At 45.5% G+C, this 16,334-nt stretch overlaps 1 protein-coding gene and 1 long non-coding RNA gene across 3 annotated transcripts in view; one reads left to right on the top strand and one right to left on the bottom strand.

Moving 5' to 3' along the window:
- Window positions 1-16,334, bottom strand: part of LOC127530173 (uncharacterized) — a 75,396-nt gene that overhangs the window by 23,225 nt on the left and 35,837 nt on the right. The gene's annotated exons all lie outside the window — the stretch shown is intronic.
- itga3b (integrin, alpha 3b) overlaps window positions 1-16,334 on the top strand; it is a 190,088-nt gene that overhangs the window by 159,562 nt on the left and 14,192 nt on the right. For both annotated transcript variants that reach the window (XM_051936386.1, XM_051936387.1), the window contains exons 17-21: window positions 1,531-1,610; window positions 5,141-5,218; window positions 6,952-7,054; window positions 10,575-10,751; window positions 14,274-14,381. In XM_051936386.1, the coding sequence (XP_051792346.1) occupies window positions 1,531-1,610; window positions 5,141-5,218; window positions 6,952-7,054; window positions 10,575-10,751; window positions 14,274-14,381 (546 nt within the window). The remainder of the gene's footprint in view (window positions 1-1,530; window positions 1,611-5,140; window positions 5,219-6,951; window positions 7,055-10,574; window positions 10,752-14,273; window positions 14,382-16,334) is intronic.

Below are 16,334 nucleotides of genomic sequence, written 5' to 3'. Positions count from 1 at the left end.
CACCAGGACACTTCCTAGAGCTGACCGGCCGTCTAAACTGAGCGATCAGGGGAGAAGGGCCTTAGTCAGGGAGGTGACCAAGAACCTGATGGTCACTCTGTCAGAGCTCCAGAGGTCCTCTGTGGAGAGAGGAGAACTTTCCAGAAGGACAACCATCTCTGCAGCAATCGACCAATCAGGCCTGTATGGTAGAGTGGCCAGACGGAAGCCACTCCTTAGTAAAAGGCACATGGCAGCCCGCCTGGAGTTTCCCAAAAGGCACCTGTAGGACTCTCAGACCATGAGAAAGAAAATTCTCTGGTCTGATGAGACAAAGATTGAACTCTTTGGTGTGAATGCCAGGCGTCATGTTTGGAGGAAACCAGGCACCGCTCATCACCAGGCCAATACCATCCCTACAGTGAAGCATGGTGGTGGCAGCATCATGTTGTGGGGACTGGGAGACTAGTCAGGATAAAGGGAAAGATGACTGCAGCAATGTACAGAGACATCCTGGATGAAAACCTGCTCCAGAGTGCTCTTGACCCTCAGACTGGGGCGACGGTTCATCTTTCAGCAGGACAACGACCCTAAGCACACAGCCAAGATATCAAAGGAGTGGCTTCAGGACAACTCTGTGAATGTCCTTGAGTGGCCCAGCCAGAGCCCAGACTTGAATCCGATTGAACATCTCTGGAGAGATCTTAAAATGGCTGTGCACCGATGCTTCCCATCCAACCTGATGGAGCTTGAGAGGTGCTGCAAAGAGGAATGGGCCAAACTGGCCAAGGAGAGGTGTGCCAAGCTTGTGGCATCATATTCAACAAGACTTGAGACTTGAATTGCTGCCAAAGGTGCATCGACAAAGTATTGAGCAAAGGCTGTGAATACTTATGGACATGGGATTTCTCAGGTTTTTTATTTTTAATAAATTTGCAAAAACCTCAAGTAAACTTTTTTCACATTGTCATTATGGGGTGTTGTGTGCAGAATTCTGAGGAAAAAAATGAATGGAATCCATTTTGGAATAAGGCTGTAACATAACAAAATGTGGAAAATGTGACGTGCTGTGAATACTTTATGGATGACCTGTAGCTAAGCAGCAGACCAGTGAAATACGGCACTGAAGTAACGGTTTCCCCACAGCATTCAGTGTTGTCAGCATTTGGGTATCACACGACTTCTAGCCTGCGGTGGGTTGGCACCCTGCCCGGGATTGGTTCCTGCCTTGTGCCCTGTGTTGGCTGGGATTGGCTCCAGTAGACCCCCGTGACCCTGTGTTTGGATTCAGCGGGTTGGAAAATGGATGGATGGATGGACGACTTCTAGCCGAAGGGGACGTCAGACTTCACGCCTGAAGTTGCTGTTCTCCTCGCCTGAGGATTTCACATCATGTGATCTGAAATCTCCGAGTGTAACTCCCTACTTAAGGAGGAAGCTTTCCCTATCTCTCTTTCTCTCTCTCTCTCTTTCTCTTTTTTCCTCCACGACCCCTCACGTTCTTTTTCTCCTGTTTCACTCACTCAATCATTTTCATCTTTTCTCTTCCAGGCGACTATTCTGTTGATCTTTGAGGCATCCGGCATCACCCTCAACACACAGGAGATCAGCGCACAGCTCCAGCTATCCACGTGAGTCCAAGCAGCCCTGTCGGGGTCTCATGTTCAGATGATTTTCTGCTACACTGACCTACCAAATCACTCACTACACCTGGACACTCCAACTCTGTTCCTCCAAGCCCACCCACCCCATCTCAGTCCCTGGGCTGCCTTGACCTAATTTGGGGTGCAATGACGGGTTTGCTCTTGTGTTGTCGTCTGTTTTAAGAGAAATGGAGATGCTTAACGGCGGGGAAAATAAGTACGGAACACGTCAACGTTTTTCTCAGTAAGTTTACAGGGTCTCACAAAAGTGAGACCACCCCTCACATTTTTGGAAATATTTGATTCTATCTTTTCATGGGACAACACTGAAGATGTGACACTTTGACACAATGTTTACAGCTTGTATCACAGTGTAAATTTGCTGTCCCCTCAAAAATAACTCAACAGACAGCCATTAATGTCTAACAGTGAGTACACCGCTAAGTGAAAAACGTCCTGGCACCTTGCCCAGGGTTTATTTCCTGCCTTGTGCCCTGTGCTGTCTGGGATTGGCTCCAGCAGACCCCCGTGACCCTGTGTTAGGATATGGCAGGTTGGACGATGACTGACTGACTGACACACTTACTGAAATGTATTGAATGCTCAGTAGAAAAGCCTTAATTGTTAATGACAGTTTCAAGACGCTTCCTGTATGGAGAAACGTGTCACATGCATTGCTCAGGTGGGATTTTTGGCCCAATCTGGAAGGTTCTGGGGGCCTCTTCTATGAAATCTGATCTTTAGTTCTTTCCTTAGATTTTTCAATGGGATTCAAGTCTGGGCCATTCTAGCAGCTTCTTTATTTTCTTCTGAATTCTCTGAAACCAGTTGAGAACTTCCTTGGCTGTGTGTTTGGGATCCTTGTCTTGCTGAAATGTCCCCCCCCATCGTTTCATCTTCATCACCCTGGCAGTAGATTTTTATCCAGAATGTCCCGCTACATTTCTCCATTCATCCTTCTTTTAATTCTATGAAGTCTGCCAGCCCCACACCATGACGTGCCCACCTTCCGAACTTCACTGTTGCTGTGGTGTTTTTGGGGTGATGATGTGCGGCGCCATTTCTCCTCCAAACATGGTGTGTTGCAATGACATCCAAAGAATTAAATTTTTGGTCTCAACTGACCAGACTGTATTCTCCCAGTATTTCACTGGCTTGCGAAAAGTTGTGCAGCAAACTTTAAAAGAGCTTCAATGTGCAGCAGTGGAGTACTGCATGGCGAGCGTCCTACAGAGAGGCCATGGCAGCTGTGTGCATAACTTACTGGACCTGCCAAATCCAGGTCTTTCTGAAGCTCTTGGCAAGTGGGCAACTCTTCTGATTATTCTTTTGACTCCTCTGTCAGAAATCTTGCAAGAAGCACCTGGTTGTGGCCGGTTTACGGTGACATGATGTTCTTTCCACTTCTGGATTACGGCCCCAACGGTTCTCACTGGAACATTCTGAAGGTTAGAAATACGTCTGTCACCAGTGCCATCAGGATGTTTGGCCTGGTCCTGTGAGAGCTCTTTGCTTTGAGATGCTTCTTGTGTGACACCTTGGGAATGAGAAACCTTTTTATAGGCCAGTGGTTCTCAAACTGTGTGTTTATCGTGAACGCGACTGAGAGAATAAAACTGAATTAAAAAAAAAGAAAAACAAAGCTAAGCTTTACAAGTTTCATAAATTTACACCGGCTGTTACAGACTGAAATCAAATGTATGTTTTTATTCAAGTCCTGCGGTGGGTTGGCACCCTGCCCAGGATTGGTTCCTGCCTTGTGCCCTGTGTTGGCTGGGATTGGCTCCAGCAGACCCCCATGACCCTGTGTTTGGGTTCAGCGGGTTGGAAAATGGATGGATGGATGGATGGGTTTTTATTCAAGATAGTAAGAATAAGAGCGGCTCACTTCTCAAAACGGACTTGTCTGGTCTCGAACCCGTGAAGTTTGGATTACCGGTCAACAGTTGATACCGTTGCGCCACCGAAGCGGTCGTAGTGAATGTGTACCTTTTGTGAAAGTGTTTATTTGATCTTTGGACTTCAAGTTTCACACATTCTATAGTTTATGACAACATTTTGTCATTTACTACTAAAATATGAAAAACGTTTCTGTTTTGACAATGTGTTTACACAGATTATTGTAGAAACAGAACACACATGAAATGCATGTGTTCCAAATAACGATCTATTATTTCCACTCTAAAACTCCAGCACTTCACTCCCAGATAATCAATCAAGGCATGAGCCGAGAGATGGAACAGCCGGCTGCTTGTCTTAATCGGCACATTTACAGGACAAAAGACGCTGAGGGAGAGGTGCGAACGGATTTAAGGTGGGACGGATCTACGAGTTTTTTCGTAGGCTCTGGTAATTCTAGCGTTAAAGGATTGCTTCCAGCCGCATGGGGGGGTTATGAGGTCGCTGGAAAGGGGTGTGTGGCCCCCCGATATCTACTAAAGGACGAAGGTCCAAGTCTTTAGAGTCCTGGTGCTCCCTGTTTGTGAGACATGGACGCTATCCAGTGACCTGAGACAAAGACTGGACTCCTTCATGTGTGTCTCTCCGGAAAATCCTTGGGTACCGTTGGTTTGACTTTGTGTTGCTCATGGAGTCCCGAATGAAGCACATGACCTGCATTGTGAAGGAGCATCAGATACGACACTATGGCCATGTGGTGCATTTCCCCGAGATTGATCCAGCTCACAGGACCCTCATTGTTGGGAACCTGATGGCTGGACCAGGCCAAGGGGTCGCCAACGTAACACCTGGCTGTGGCAGATAGAGGGTCATTTCCGGAGGGTGGGACTGGACTGTGTGTCTGCCTGGGGGGTTGCCAACCGGGATCCCGAGTTGTTTTCATTGTGTAGTGGGTGCGGCAATGTGCTGTACCAGTGCATGCTCCCCGACTTGACTTTCTTCTGCCACCTCCAGTCCTCACTCGCAAGCTCTGTCTTACTCCTCCTGACTCCCTCTTGCTTACTGGAGTAAGGTGGCCTCTTTTCTACTCCAGGTGCTCCTCGATCAAGTTCCAGCATGGAAATACGGCTCCTCTTCTGGCAGCACTTCCAGGTGTGGTGGAAGTGTTACAGACCACAGCTCCGGAACTGTTCAGGCACCCCCTGGTGGTGGCCACAGGCCCGTGCAGGGTTGAGCTTCTAAGCTCCAGTCCAGATGTAAACCAGGGGTGCTGCCCTCTTGTGTTCCAGGGGAGGTACTGCTGGTGATTTGTCCACTCCCCCGGTCCTCTCCTCAAAAGGGTGTCCCGGCCGGGTCTATCACAAAATATATTTACTGAGAAAAACGTTGACACATTCAATACGTATTTTCCCTGCTGTTTCGAGCAACGTAATCCAAAGGTGGGGAGGTGAGAGTGAGGTACACCCGGCACTAAACGTCCAAAGGCTGCTAACCCACCATCTTTTGATGACTTCTCACAAAGTGGTCTTTGATATTTCATTCTAGGAAGAATTAGCGATGATGATTTTTGTATGAATACATGAAGGTGTAATGTTCTCCCCCTCGCTTGTGTCTCACAGACAGAGTGAACAGAGTGACCTGAAGCCCCTGACAATAATGTTACTCATCGAGTATGACGTGCAGGTCACATTCACAGTGTAAGTATGGATTGGGGAGTTGGGGAAGGTGAAAGAGAAGAATGCAGAGACAAGGAGGGAGAGAAGAAGTCAAGGGGATGTAAGTGAGGTTGGGAGGGAAAAAGAGAGCAAAGTGGACAATGAGAAGGAAACATAAGAGGGAAAAGAGTGGGCTATGGTGGAGGTGGATGAGGGACAACAAGGAGAGCAGTGGGGAGGAAGAGGTGGAAAGGATAAAGAAAGAGGGCCGTTCAATAATTTACCTACCTCAGTATGGTTTCATGCCAAGAAAGAGCACCACAGATGTTTGCGATGTTTGCTCTGAGGGTGTTGAGGGAGAAGTAGAGAGAAGGCCAGAAGGAGTTGCATTGCATATTTGTGGACCTGGAAAATGCAAATGACAGGGTGACAGAGAGGAGCTGTGGTATTGTATGAGGAAGTCAGGAGTGGCAAAGAAGTACGTAAGAGTTGTACAGGATATGTACGAGGGAAGTGTGACTGTGGTGACATCTGCGGTAGGAATGACGGAGGTCGGATTACATCAGGGATCGGCTCTGAGCCCTTTCTTATCTCCAATGGTGATGGACAGGTGGACAGACGAGATTAGACAGGAGTCCCCATGGACTGTGATGTTTACTGATGACGTTGTGATCTGTAGCGAGAGTAGGGAGCAGGTTGGAGAGACCCTGGAGAGGTGGAAATATGAGAGGAGAGGAATGAAGGTCAGTAGGACCACCAAGACAGAATACATGTGTGTGAATGAGAGGAAGGTCAGTGGAGTGGTGAGGATGCAGGATGTAGAGTTGGTGAAGGTGGATGAGTTTAAATACTTGGGATCAACAATAGATGGCAGAGGAGAGGAGAGAAGAGCATGGAGACAAATGTAGAGAGGAGCAAGAGGAGATGTGGAGATATTGAAGTGAAAGTGAAAAAAAGGAACCCGGATGGTGGAGAAGAAGAAAAAAAAAGGGAGGAAGACTAGGAAAGGAAAAGGATGAGATGTGGTGGATAGGGAATGGAGCTGGAGTTCAGGTAGAGGAAGTGGGAATCAGGGGAACGGGAAAAAATATGGAGGAGGACAAAACCTAGAAAGGAGCAAAAGATGAAAAGGGTAAAGGAAAAAAATGAGGGGAATGGGGGCAGGAGAAGATAAATGGAGGAGGAAAAAAGAGCAGAGAAGTTGGAAAGGAACAAAAGCTGTGATGGTGGAAAACAAAAGAAGAAGAAGGGAAAAAAGGTGGAGGAGAGGAGGATACATGGACAGGGAATAGGAAGAGAAATTTGGAGAAAAAAGGACAGAGGAACGGGACAAGTAGAGGAGAAAAACCAGAAGACAAGGAAGAGGGTGATGTGAGAAGAAGGAATGGTGAGGGGAAACGTTGGTGTCATTCAGGTGAAAGAGAAGAAAAAAAATAGTTGAGGAAGGAATAGAAGAAGAGGGGAGAGACACAGGGGCAGAGAAAGGGAAGAACTGGAGAATGAAATGGGAAAATGGGAAGAAGAACAATGAAAACATGTGGGAACACTGAAATGAAGTGGAGGGGTGTGTGTGTGTGTATGTGTGTGTGACCTGAAGCGATCAAGTCTATGTACTCATATAAAATGGCCGCATAATGTGGCCAACGGTCATGTGACAGACATGGAGGCCAATGTGATGCACGTTCTTGACTGAATATTGTAATTAATGAATGAATGCACTGGTCTGTTGGGTTGTTGTCTCTTCGGTAATTCTCTGTCCCATAATCCACCTTCAGGGACCGCTCAGTACAGCTAACTTACTTCAGTGGGACCGTGATGGGGGAGTCAGCCATGAAGACCGGCCAGGATGTCGGGAGTCTCGTGGAGTACACCTTCACGGTGAGGAGTCGGTGCTTACCTGCAGAAATGTGCCTACTGGGCAAATTTTAGGACAGATGCATTTTTATGGTTCCACGTGTGCTGCAAGATTTTCATTTCAGTCCACTTTGGAGAACCCCCCTCTGACGAAGAAGACATTTAGGTAGCTTCTAGAGGTCATGGAGAGTTTCCATTGACATCTACGAGACAGAGAGAGGGACAGGAGGGCTCAGTGCTTAGACTGCTAGTGGGAAAGCCACTGGGATTTTTTTTTTGTCCCCACACACTTCATAGTGAAGCTTTGAGCCACCAGTGAAAACAAAGATGGATGAACTTATATCTCGAAGTTGAAGCCAACTCGTAAAACTCACACAGTCACTCGTATGAATACGTTTCTCATGTTTATGAGGCAGACGTTCTCCCATCATTATTCTCACTGAGCGATTCAGAGATTTCACCTAAGCTTGATCTGAACGTGGCTCACTATTAATTAACTGTTAATTAGTGTTGTCTTATTTTAATTCTTACTTTGTCTTTTTTTCTCTTTTCTTCATCATGTAAAGCACTTCGAGCTACATTATTTGTATGAAAATGTGCTAATGCTATAGAAATAAATGTTGTTGTTGTTGTTATTAGATGTGTGTGCATATTCAGCCATCCGAGTTGAGGCAATTCGTACTACGGCCGGGAAATCAATAGTCAAAGTCAAAGCGAACTTTATTGTCATCTCAGCCATATACAAGTATACAGATAGACAAAATTGTGAAGCTCAGGGTCCACAGTGTAACAACATGAAGTGCAAATAAAAAAATTAAAATTAAATTAAAATTAAAATTTAAGATAAAAATTTAAAATTAAAATTAAAACACAAAGAAGACAAGACAAAGAAGTAGCAGCATTATTGATGTGTAGTAAGCAATATTAACATTGATGCAGTTTATGGTATTTGCAATCTAGATACATAAATATCCATCATCCAACCCGCTGAATCTGAACACAGGGTCACAGGGGTCTGCTGGAGCCAATCCCAACCAACACAGGGCACAAGGCAGGGAACAATCCTGGGCAGGGTGCCAACCCACCGCAGGACACACACAAACACACCCACACACCAAGCACACACTAGGGCCAATTTAGAATCGCCAATGCACCTAACCTGCCTGTGTTTGGACTGTGGGAGGAAACCCACGCAGACACGGGGAGAACATGTAAAATCCATGCAGGGAGGACCCAGGAAGCTAACCCAGGTCTCCTTACTGCGAGGCAGCAGCGCTACCCACTGAGCCACCGTGCCGCCCACACTATTTTATCCATCCATCTATTATCCAACCCGCTATATCCTAACTACAGGGTCACAGGGGTCTGCTGGAGCCAATCCCAGCCAACACAGGGCACAAGGCTGGAAACAAACCCCGGGCAGGTTGCCAGCCCACCGCAGGACACACACACACCCTAGGGACATTTTCGGATCACCAATGCACCCAACCTGCATGTCTTTGGACTGTGGGAGAAAATCCACACAGACACGGGAAGAACATGCAAACTCCACGCAGGGAGGACCCGGGAAGCTAACCCAGGTCTCTTAACTGTGAGACAGCAGCACTACCACTGCGCCACCGTGCCGCCCAGATACATAAATATAGTCAATAGATATGTAATATAATAAATAAAAAATAGATATAGATAATACAGAAATTATCAGTGTATGATAATAGTTGTTTAAGACAGCGTTTCTCAACCTTTAAGTATTTGCGACCCGAGTTTTCATAACAGTTTTAATCGCGCCCCCCTAACGTTTTTTTGAAACCCTAATAACATTTTTTCCTATATTTTTTGCTGCCGATACACTGCTACAAGTTTAAAATTTCCCTACGAATAGCGAAATTACGCCACATATGGCAACATTCGCGCCCCCTTTTTTGTTACTTCAGTTTGAGAACCGCTGGTTTAAGACATGTGTAAAAAATGACAGGTCAGAATGTTTCACAGTAGGAGGATAATAGGATAACAATGTTCTGGAAATTGCCAAAACCAGATATAGGAAAAAATCTTTTAATGTACTATGTTATAGTATGTTATAGTTATGTGCAGTTGTGGCCAAAAGGTTTCAGAAAGACCCAAGTATTGGTCTTCACAAAGTTTGCTGACCTCAGTGTGTTTAGATCTTTGTGTCAGATGTTTCTCTGGTGTACTGAAGTAGAATTACGCGCAGTTCAGAAGTTTCCAAGGCTTTTATTGACAATGACATGAAGTTTATTCACAGAGTCCATATTTGCAGTGTTGGCCCTTCTTTCTTTTTCAAGACTCTCTGCAATTCACCCTGGCAGGCTGGCAATCAACTTCTGGGCCCAATCCTGATGGCAGCCCATTCTTGTAGAATCAGAATTGGTGGGTTTTTGCTCGTCCACCCACCTCTTGACCACAAGTTCTCAATGGGATTAAAGGTCTGGGAAGTTTCCTGGCCGTGGACCCCAAATCTCGATGTTTTGTTCCCCGAGTCACTCAGGTCTCACTTTTGCCTTATGGCCTGGTGCTCCATCATGTTGGTCACCAAACTGTTCTTGGATGGTTGGGAGAAGTTGCTCTCAGAGGAGGTTTTGGTGCCATTCTTTATTCATGGCTCGGGATCAGGGGTGGAACCACCAGTGCAGAGCTTGCTCAGGAATGGCAGCAGGCAGGTGAGAGTGAGGTGAAGACTTTTGGAGGATCGTCTGGTGGCCGTCAAGAAGGGCCACAAAGAAGCCAAAAAAGCACCAGGGTCAGACTGATATTCTAGGATTGGACTGCTGGGCGAAAGTCATGGTCTCTGATGAATCCTCTTTCTGATTGAAGAGAAGAAAAGCTGAGCAGTGCTACCATCAGTCCTGTGTCAGGCCAACAGTAAAGCATCCTGAGACCATTCACGTCAGCCAAGGCAGTGGGCTCAATCACAATTTGGCCTAAGAACACAGTCATGAAGAATGAATGGGACCAAAACCTCCTCCGAGAGCAACTTCTCCAGCAGCCATCCAACAACAGTTTGGTGACCAACATGATGGAGCAGCGGGCCATAAGGCAAAAGTGAGAACTGAGTAGTTTGGGGAACAAAACAAACCCAAACCTTTAATCCCATTGAGAACGTGTGGTCAAGGGGTGGGCGGACAAACAAAAACCCACCAATTCTGATTATGCAAAAATGGCTGCCATCAATCAGGATTTGGCCCAGAAGTCGATTGCCAGCCTGTCAGGGTGAATTGCAGAGGTCTTGAAACAGAAAGAAGGGCCAACACTGCAAATATGGACTCTGCGCATAAACGTTCTTTGTCAACAAAAGCCTTTGAAACTTCTGAACTGCTCATAATTCTACTTCAGTCTACCATTGAAACATCTGACACAAAGATCTAAAAACACTGAAGCAGCAAACTTTGTGAAAACCAACACTTGGGTCATTCTCAAAACTTTTGGCCACAACTTTAGTATGTTATAATGTGTTATAGTTACTGTATATACAGTATGTTAGCGTATCTCCCATGCACAACCATTTTTTTTTCTCCTTTCCCAGGTGACAATGAACAGCGAGCCACTGGGTGACAAGGGGACACTTCAGTTGGAGCTGGAGTGGCCCTACGAGATCGCCAATGGCAAGTGGCTGCTGTACCTCATGGCGATTTCAACTAAAGGGACTGCGGCGACACGCTGTGTGCCTCCCGGCGAGGAGGTCAACCCTCTCAATCTTACAGTAAGTATGAGTCTTGAGAAGATTCTGGGAAAAGAGGGAAAGAAAGCCGCCATCGTTAGGAGCTGAATGTTCTGTATCGAGACTCTCCTTGAACAGCCAGATGCTGAAGGCATCAATCCACTTTGAAACAAGCTCAGGTTTCACCGTCTTAGGTCAACATTCTAAACAGCATTTACTCGGGTGGAGGTCCACCAACCAGCACCACGCCACCTCATGTCTTGGCGGAGAAGTACAATGCCATAAGCCCTTAAGGTGCTCCCCATGCGCACGCGTGTGACAACATTATGAGTATTTGTATCACTAGGGGGCTCAGCCCCCTGCTCGCCTCGCTCACCAACCCCCAAGTTTGTTCAACTGGATATACAATTTAAAGAGATACAGGGTGACACAGAATAACGGGAATTTTTGAAATGCGTATTGGTAGCCATTAGCAGGTGGTAGCACTGCATGTTAGTGACATTTAGCAAGTAAACACTCTGCCATTTTAGTAATCATGGATCAGTGGAACGGGCAACAGCGTGCGTTAGCCATAAAAATGTTTTATAAAAACAATGATAGTTTGGAAGCTGCGCAGAGGGAGTTTCGACGTTTTTATAATTTAGGACGTCATGGTGTCATTCCGTCAAAACACGCGATAAAAAGTTGGATTACTAAGTTTGAAGAGACTGGATCTGCCCTAAAGAAAAAACCAACAAGACGACCAAGAAGTGCTCGTATGGTGTGGTGTTTCATCACATGGGATTATCGGACCGCATTTTTTCGAAAATGAACAGGGAAACACAATAACGGTCAATGCGGATCATTACGTGGAGATGTTACAAACTTTCGTTACACCTGACTTGAACAACTTTCCACACGTTCAAGAAACCTGGTTTCAACAGGATGGAGCGACATCACACACTGCATGGCAATCAATGGAAGCAGTGCGAGAATTGTTCGGTAACCGTGTGATCTCAAGATTCGGTAACATTCCCTGGCCCCCTAGATCGCCAGATTTATCCGTTTGTGATTTTTTCTTGTGGGGCTACCTCAAGAGTAAAGTGAACACGACTCGACCAAGAACACTGGATGAGTTAAAACAGAATTCGGGATGAAATTCACAGTATCCCAGCTGAGATGTTGCTGCGGTCAATGAAGAATCTCAACAGCAGATTTCAAGAATGTATTCGTACAGGAGGACGCCATCTAAAAGACGTAATTTTTAAAAAATGATAAATTCTATCAATTTTTCGTAAATGGCAAATTTTAAGGTTTCAATTACTATGAATAAAATGTATTTCTTTTATCACTTCTAGTTTTATTGGATTGTAAAAAAGTTCCCGTTTTTTTGTGTCACCCTGTAGTTATTTTCATGGCAATTGTTACAAATGCATTATTGTCACTTTCACTTTAAAACTTCAGCAAAAACAATATTTGGAATTAACTTTTCATCAAGCCCTGCAGTGGGCTGGTGCCCTGCCCGGGGATTGGTTCCTGCCTTGTGCCCTGTGCTGGCTGGGATTGGCTCCAGCAGACCCCCGTGACCCTGTGTTAGGATACAGCGGGTTGGGTAATGACTGACTGACTGACTTTTCGTCAATATGACATTGAATTTTGATTCTGTGTTTGGACTTACATCGTGAAAACGCAAAGTATAACCGCCCGCGAGTGAATTTCGTTTCTTTCTCTCTAATAAATAACCCGACTTTTTCGAATGTTTGCCCCTGAGATTTGTTAATTGTCATAGCAAAAGCTATTCTAACGGGAAACTGTAAACGTTTTAATACGAATGGCATATCGAGATTGACTCAGTTGATCGAGCTGCCCTGTGGGACATCCTGAGGGTTCGTGGGATCCCCTCAAGGTTGCTGGATATCGTGGCCGGCATGTACACTGGTACTGTGAGTGCTGTGCAGAGTGGAGGCAGAACCTCTGCGTTTTGCCCAGTTGATTCTGGGGTCTGTCAGCGGTGTGTTCTGCTCCTACTCTGTTCAATGCTTGTATGGACTGGGTGTTGAGCAGGGTCATGGGGTCCAGCGGCTGTGGGGCATCTGTTGGTGAAGAAAGGTTCATGGATCTTGACTTTGCTGACGATGTTGTGATCTTCGTGGAGTCAATCTGGGCTCTCGAGAGACTGAGTGAGGAGTCTGAGTGTCTGGGCTTGCAAGGGTCCTGATAAAACCAACATCCAGGCCTTTAATGACCTCTCATGGGCACAGCAGTGTGTCTATCTGCAGAGAGAGTGTCCACCTCGTCGAGAGGTTTGCTTACCTCAGCAGTGACATTCATGACTCTGGTGACTCTTCCCATGAAGTCAGTAGATGGATTGTGAGAACATGGGGGGTCATGAGGTCACTGGAAAGGGGTGTGTGGCACTCCTGATATCTCTGCAAAAGGATGAAGGTCCAAGTCTTTAGAGTCCTGGTGCTGTCTGTCTTGCTATATGTTTGCGAGACATGGACGCTATCCAGTGACCTGAGACGAAGACTGGACTCCTTTGGTACTGTGTCTTTCCTTGGGTACCGTTGGTTTGACTTTGTGTTGCTCATGGAGTCTCGAATGAGGCACATGACCTGCATTGTGAGGGAGCGTCAGTTACGGCACTACGGCCATGTGGCACGATTACCCGAGGGTGATCCAGCTCATAAGATCCTCATTGTTGGGGACCCGAGTGGCTGGACTAGGCCAAGGGGTCTCCCACGTAACACCTGGCTGTGGCAGATAGAGGGTCATTTCCGGAGGGTGGGACTGGACCGCGTGTCTGCCTGGGGGGTTGCAAACCGGGATCCCGAGTTGTTTCGTCATGTAGTGGGTGCAGCAACGAGCTGTACCAGTGCATGCTCCTGAGCTTGACTTGACTTGATATCAACAACTCCTTTGGTGTCTAATGTTATTTGCAGAAGATGTACTTCATTACCTTTCTTGTCAACTGTTAAAATGAAGTTCTACTTTGTCTTCTACTCTTTGTCTTTTATTTCCGGCCCCGATCGTACCTGCGAGGTTTTCAATTCCACTTGGTCCGGGCTGATTATTACTTTCCTTATTTTCAGAATTTGCACATAGATTATTATTGTTCTGCTTTGCATTCTTTTCTCTCCAACGCTTTTTGGGCTTCTTTTCGACGCGCTGCTCTTTGTTTTTCGTTTTGTCGTTGACCTGACATCTAGAAGGTCTAAAATTATTGTCTTGATAAAATGTATAAGAGCTGAGAGTGTGTCTGACAAAAGCATTCACACGACTGAGAGGTTAGAGGACCGTGGTCTTGTTTGTTAAATGGATGCAAGTTGGACGTGACTTGAAAGACTCTCATGGCAAAAGTTAACCGTCCCGTGGGACTTGCTTCCAGAGGTTGTAAGTATGATGTGACTTGAAAGAATCTCATGTTAACGGTCTCCATCTCGCGGGACTTCATTCCAAAAAGTCTCTTGAAAAAAGTCACGTCTCGTCCCTAGGTTTGTTTTATTATAACAGAGAGATATTGTGTCAATTGGGTTTGAGAGCATCCATGAATCCATGAACCTTCTTGTGTCTTCATCTATCCAGCTGTCCAAACTACCATCGAGGTCGAAGAGGGAGGCAGAAGGGCCTGCGCATATGGAATCAGGATTAACACTTTCGGCATCCAGTAAGGGAAAGCCCACATTCCGGCTGGTAAGATGATTAAAAAAGACCCCACACACATTCAACTCTCAGTGTTTGGTGGTGTCATGTCTCAACTTGGGTCTCTCCCACTGGCTGGGGTTCAAATGTCATGTTTTGTGTCTCTCTTTTGTTCATTTTTGATCCTTTCATTTACGCCAGGGGTGTCAAACTCCAGTCCCGGTGTGCCGTAGTGGCTGCAGGTTTTCATTCTAACCCTTTTCCTAATTAGTGACCAGTTTTCACTGCTAATTAACTCCTTTCCCCTTCATTTTAATAACTCTGTTTTTAAGGATTCAGTCCTCTGAATTGATTCGTTTCTTCATTGAATGGCAGCCAAACAGAAATGAGACGTGAAACGAGCCGACAGATGACTGGCTAAACTGGGATTTCAAACTCTATCCAATCTCTTAATGAGAATCCGATTCTTGCTGTGAATTAAGCCCGTTATTTAATCCCATGGCTTGTTGCTGCTCACAGCACACATTTCCAAAACTGTTGATTTTCTGTTTTTACTAAGCACACCGTCAAGATGTTTCGATGACCTGAGAGATCAACCTTACCGAGACTTTCACCTTTCTTTATTTTCAGATATTGTGTAGTCATATTTTGTGTCTAATTATTGCTTGGCTGCTAATTAAGGAAAAAGAAACAACTAAGGAGCCTGAGTCAAGTTAATTAAAATGAAGGCAAATTAATTAGCAGCCAAAACAGGTCACTAATTAAGAAGACGGTTAGAATGAAAACCTGCAGCCACGGAGTTCGACAACCCGGGATTTATGCTGATTATGTACATCATCTTTTATTTTTGGCTTTGCCAATGTATATCAGTTGCTTTTTGCTATGTTTCGTGTATTTTATGGGTGGTTCCTCCCTCCCCATGGAGGCGGAGCCACCTGCCAATCACCGCCAGGAACTGCCCTCTGCCCTACAAATCGGGAGGGTCTTCCCCAGGTCCTGGTGGCTCATTTCGACCCTGCTAGGGAGTTGGTGAGTTGACTCGTTGTTTGTTTGATTTGTTGAATTTCTGTACCTTATTGTTGTGTTTTTGACTACTGTTTCCTGTAGGGGGCGGTAGCTCCCTAGTTGGAATAAGTTCTTTTGTAATTGCGGTGTTTTAAACTATATAGATATGATATTAAAAGGCGATAATACCTCTCCCATAGTATTACGGCGGTAAAAATCACATAAGAGAAAATAACTTAGCTTTCCTTACTGACGATGTATGCGCCATTACAGATGGGAAGCCTATAGCAAGGACAATACCAAGGTGGGATCTTGATCTATACAGTCTGCTATCTTTCGTCGCTGCGCTGGAAGGCTTTTCAGGATGGATGACGATATCGCCCGTCCGTCGGCTTCAAAGTGTTTGGCTGCTGTCCAAGTCTTTTATACTGGTTCCTCCACATGCAGGCCCCCACGTCGGCAAATAGTCCATTTCCAAACAAGGGAAGAAGATTTTGTGCTGACTTTTAACAGAGGACAAAATAGTATAGATCTGTCTTTAGGCTGACTATACATTTCTCCAGCTGTCTTTGTCTATCTTGTCCTATGCTTGGCCCGGCACTTCTAAATGCTGAGAGCCCCTGTGTGCTAACTTTGGCCTGGCCTGTACATGTGAGTGGATTTCTAAAATAATTTTTGTACAGAGAGCAGTGACATTAAACTTATATTATTATTACAAACCACCCTTTGTCACTGGATCTGTGACAAAAATAATACTTGAAGGTCTTATCCACAAAGCAAAAGGTACTCGATTCCCCTTCACAGTGTAGACAGTTCCTCAAGAACATTTGTGGAAATGTGGGGTGTAGTGCCACTATAGCTCCTGTTTCATTCATGTAATATACCAGCGTAAATAAATACTTACAATGATACGTTACCGTACACTTGGACGAACAGTTACATTTAATATGGTGTTACTAAGTAGTGATCACTGTATCCCACCAGTGGTGTAGGTGGAGA

Source organism: Erpetoichthys calabaricus, chromosome 14 (assembly GCF_900747795.2).
Source record: "Erpetoichthys calabaricus chromosome 14, fErpCal1.3, whole genome shotgun sequence".
NCBI classification, from domain to species: Eukaryota; Metazoa; Chordata; class Cladistia; order Polypteriformes; family Polypteridae; genus Erpetoichthys; species Erpetoichthys calabaricus.
Note: the sequence above shows the minus strand (reverse complement) of the source record. Positions and strands in the feature narration are given on the sequence as shown.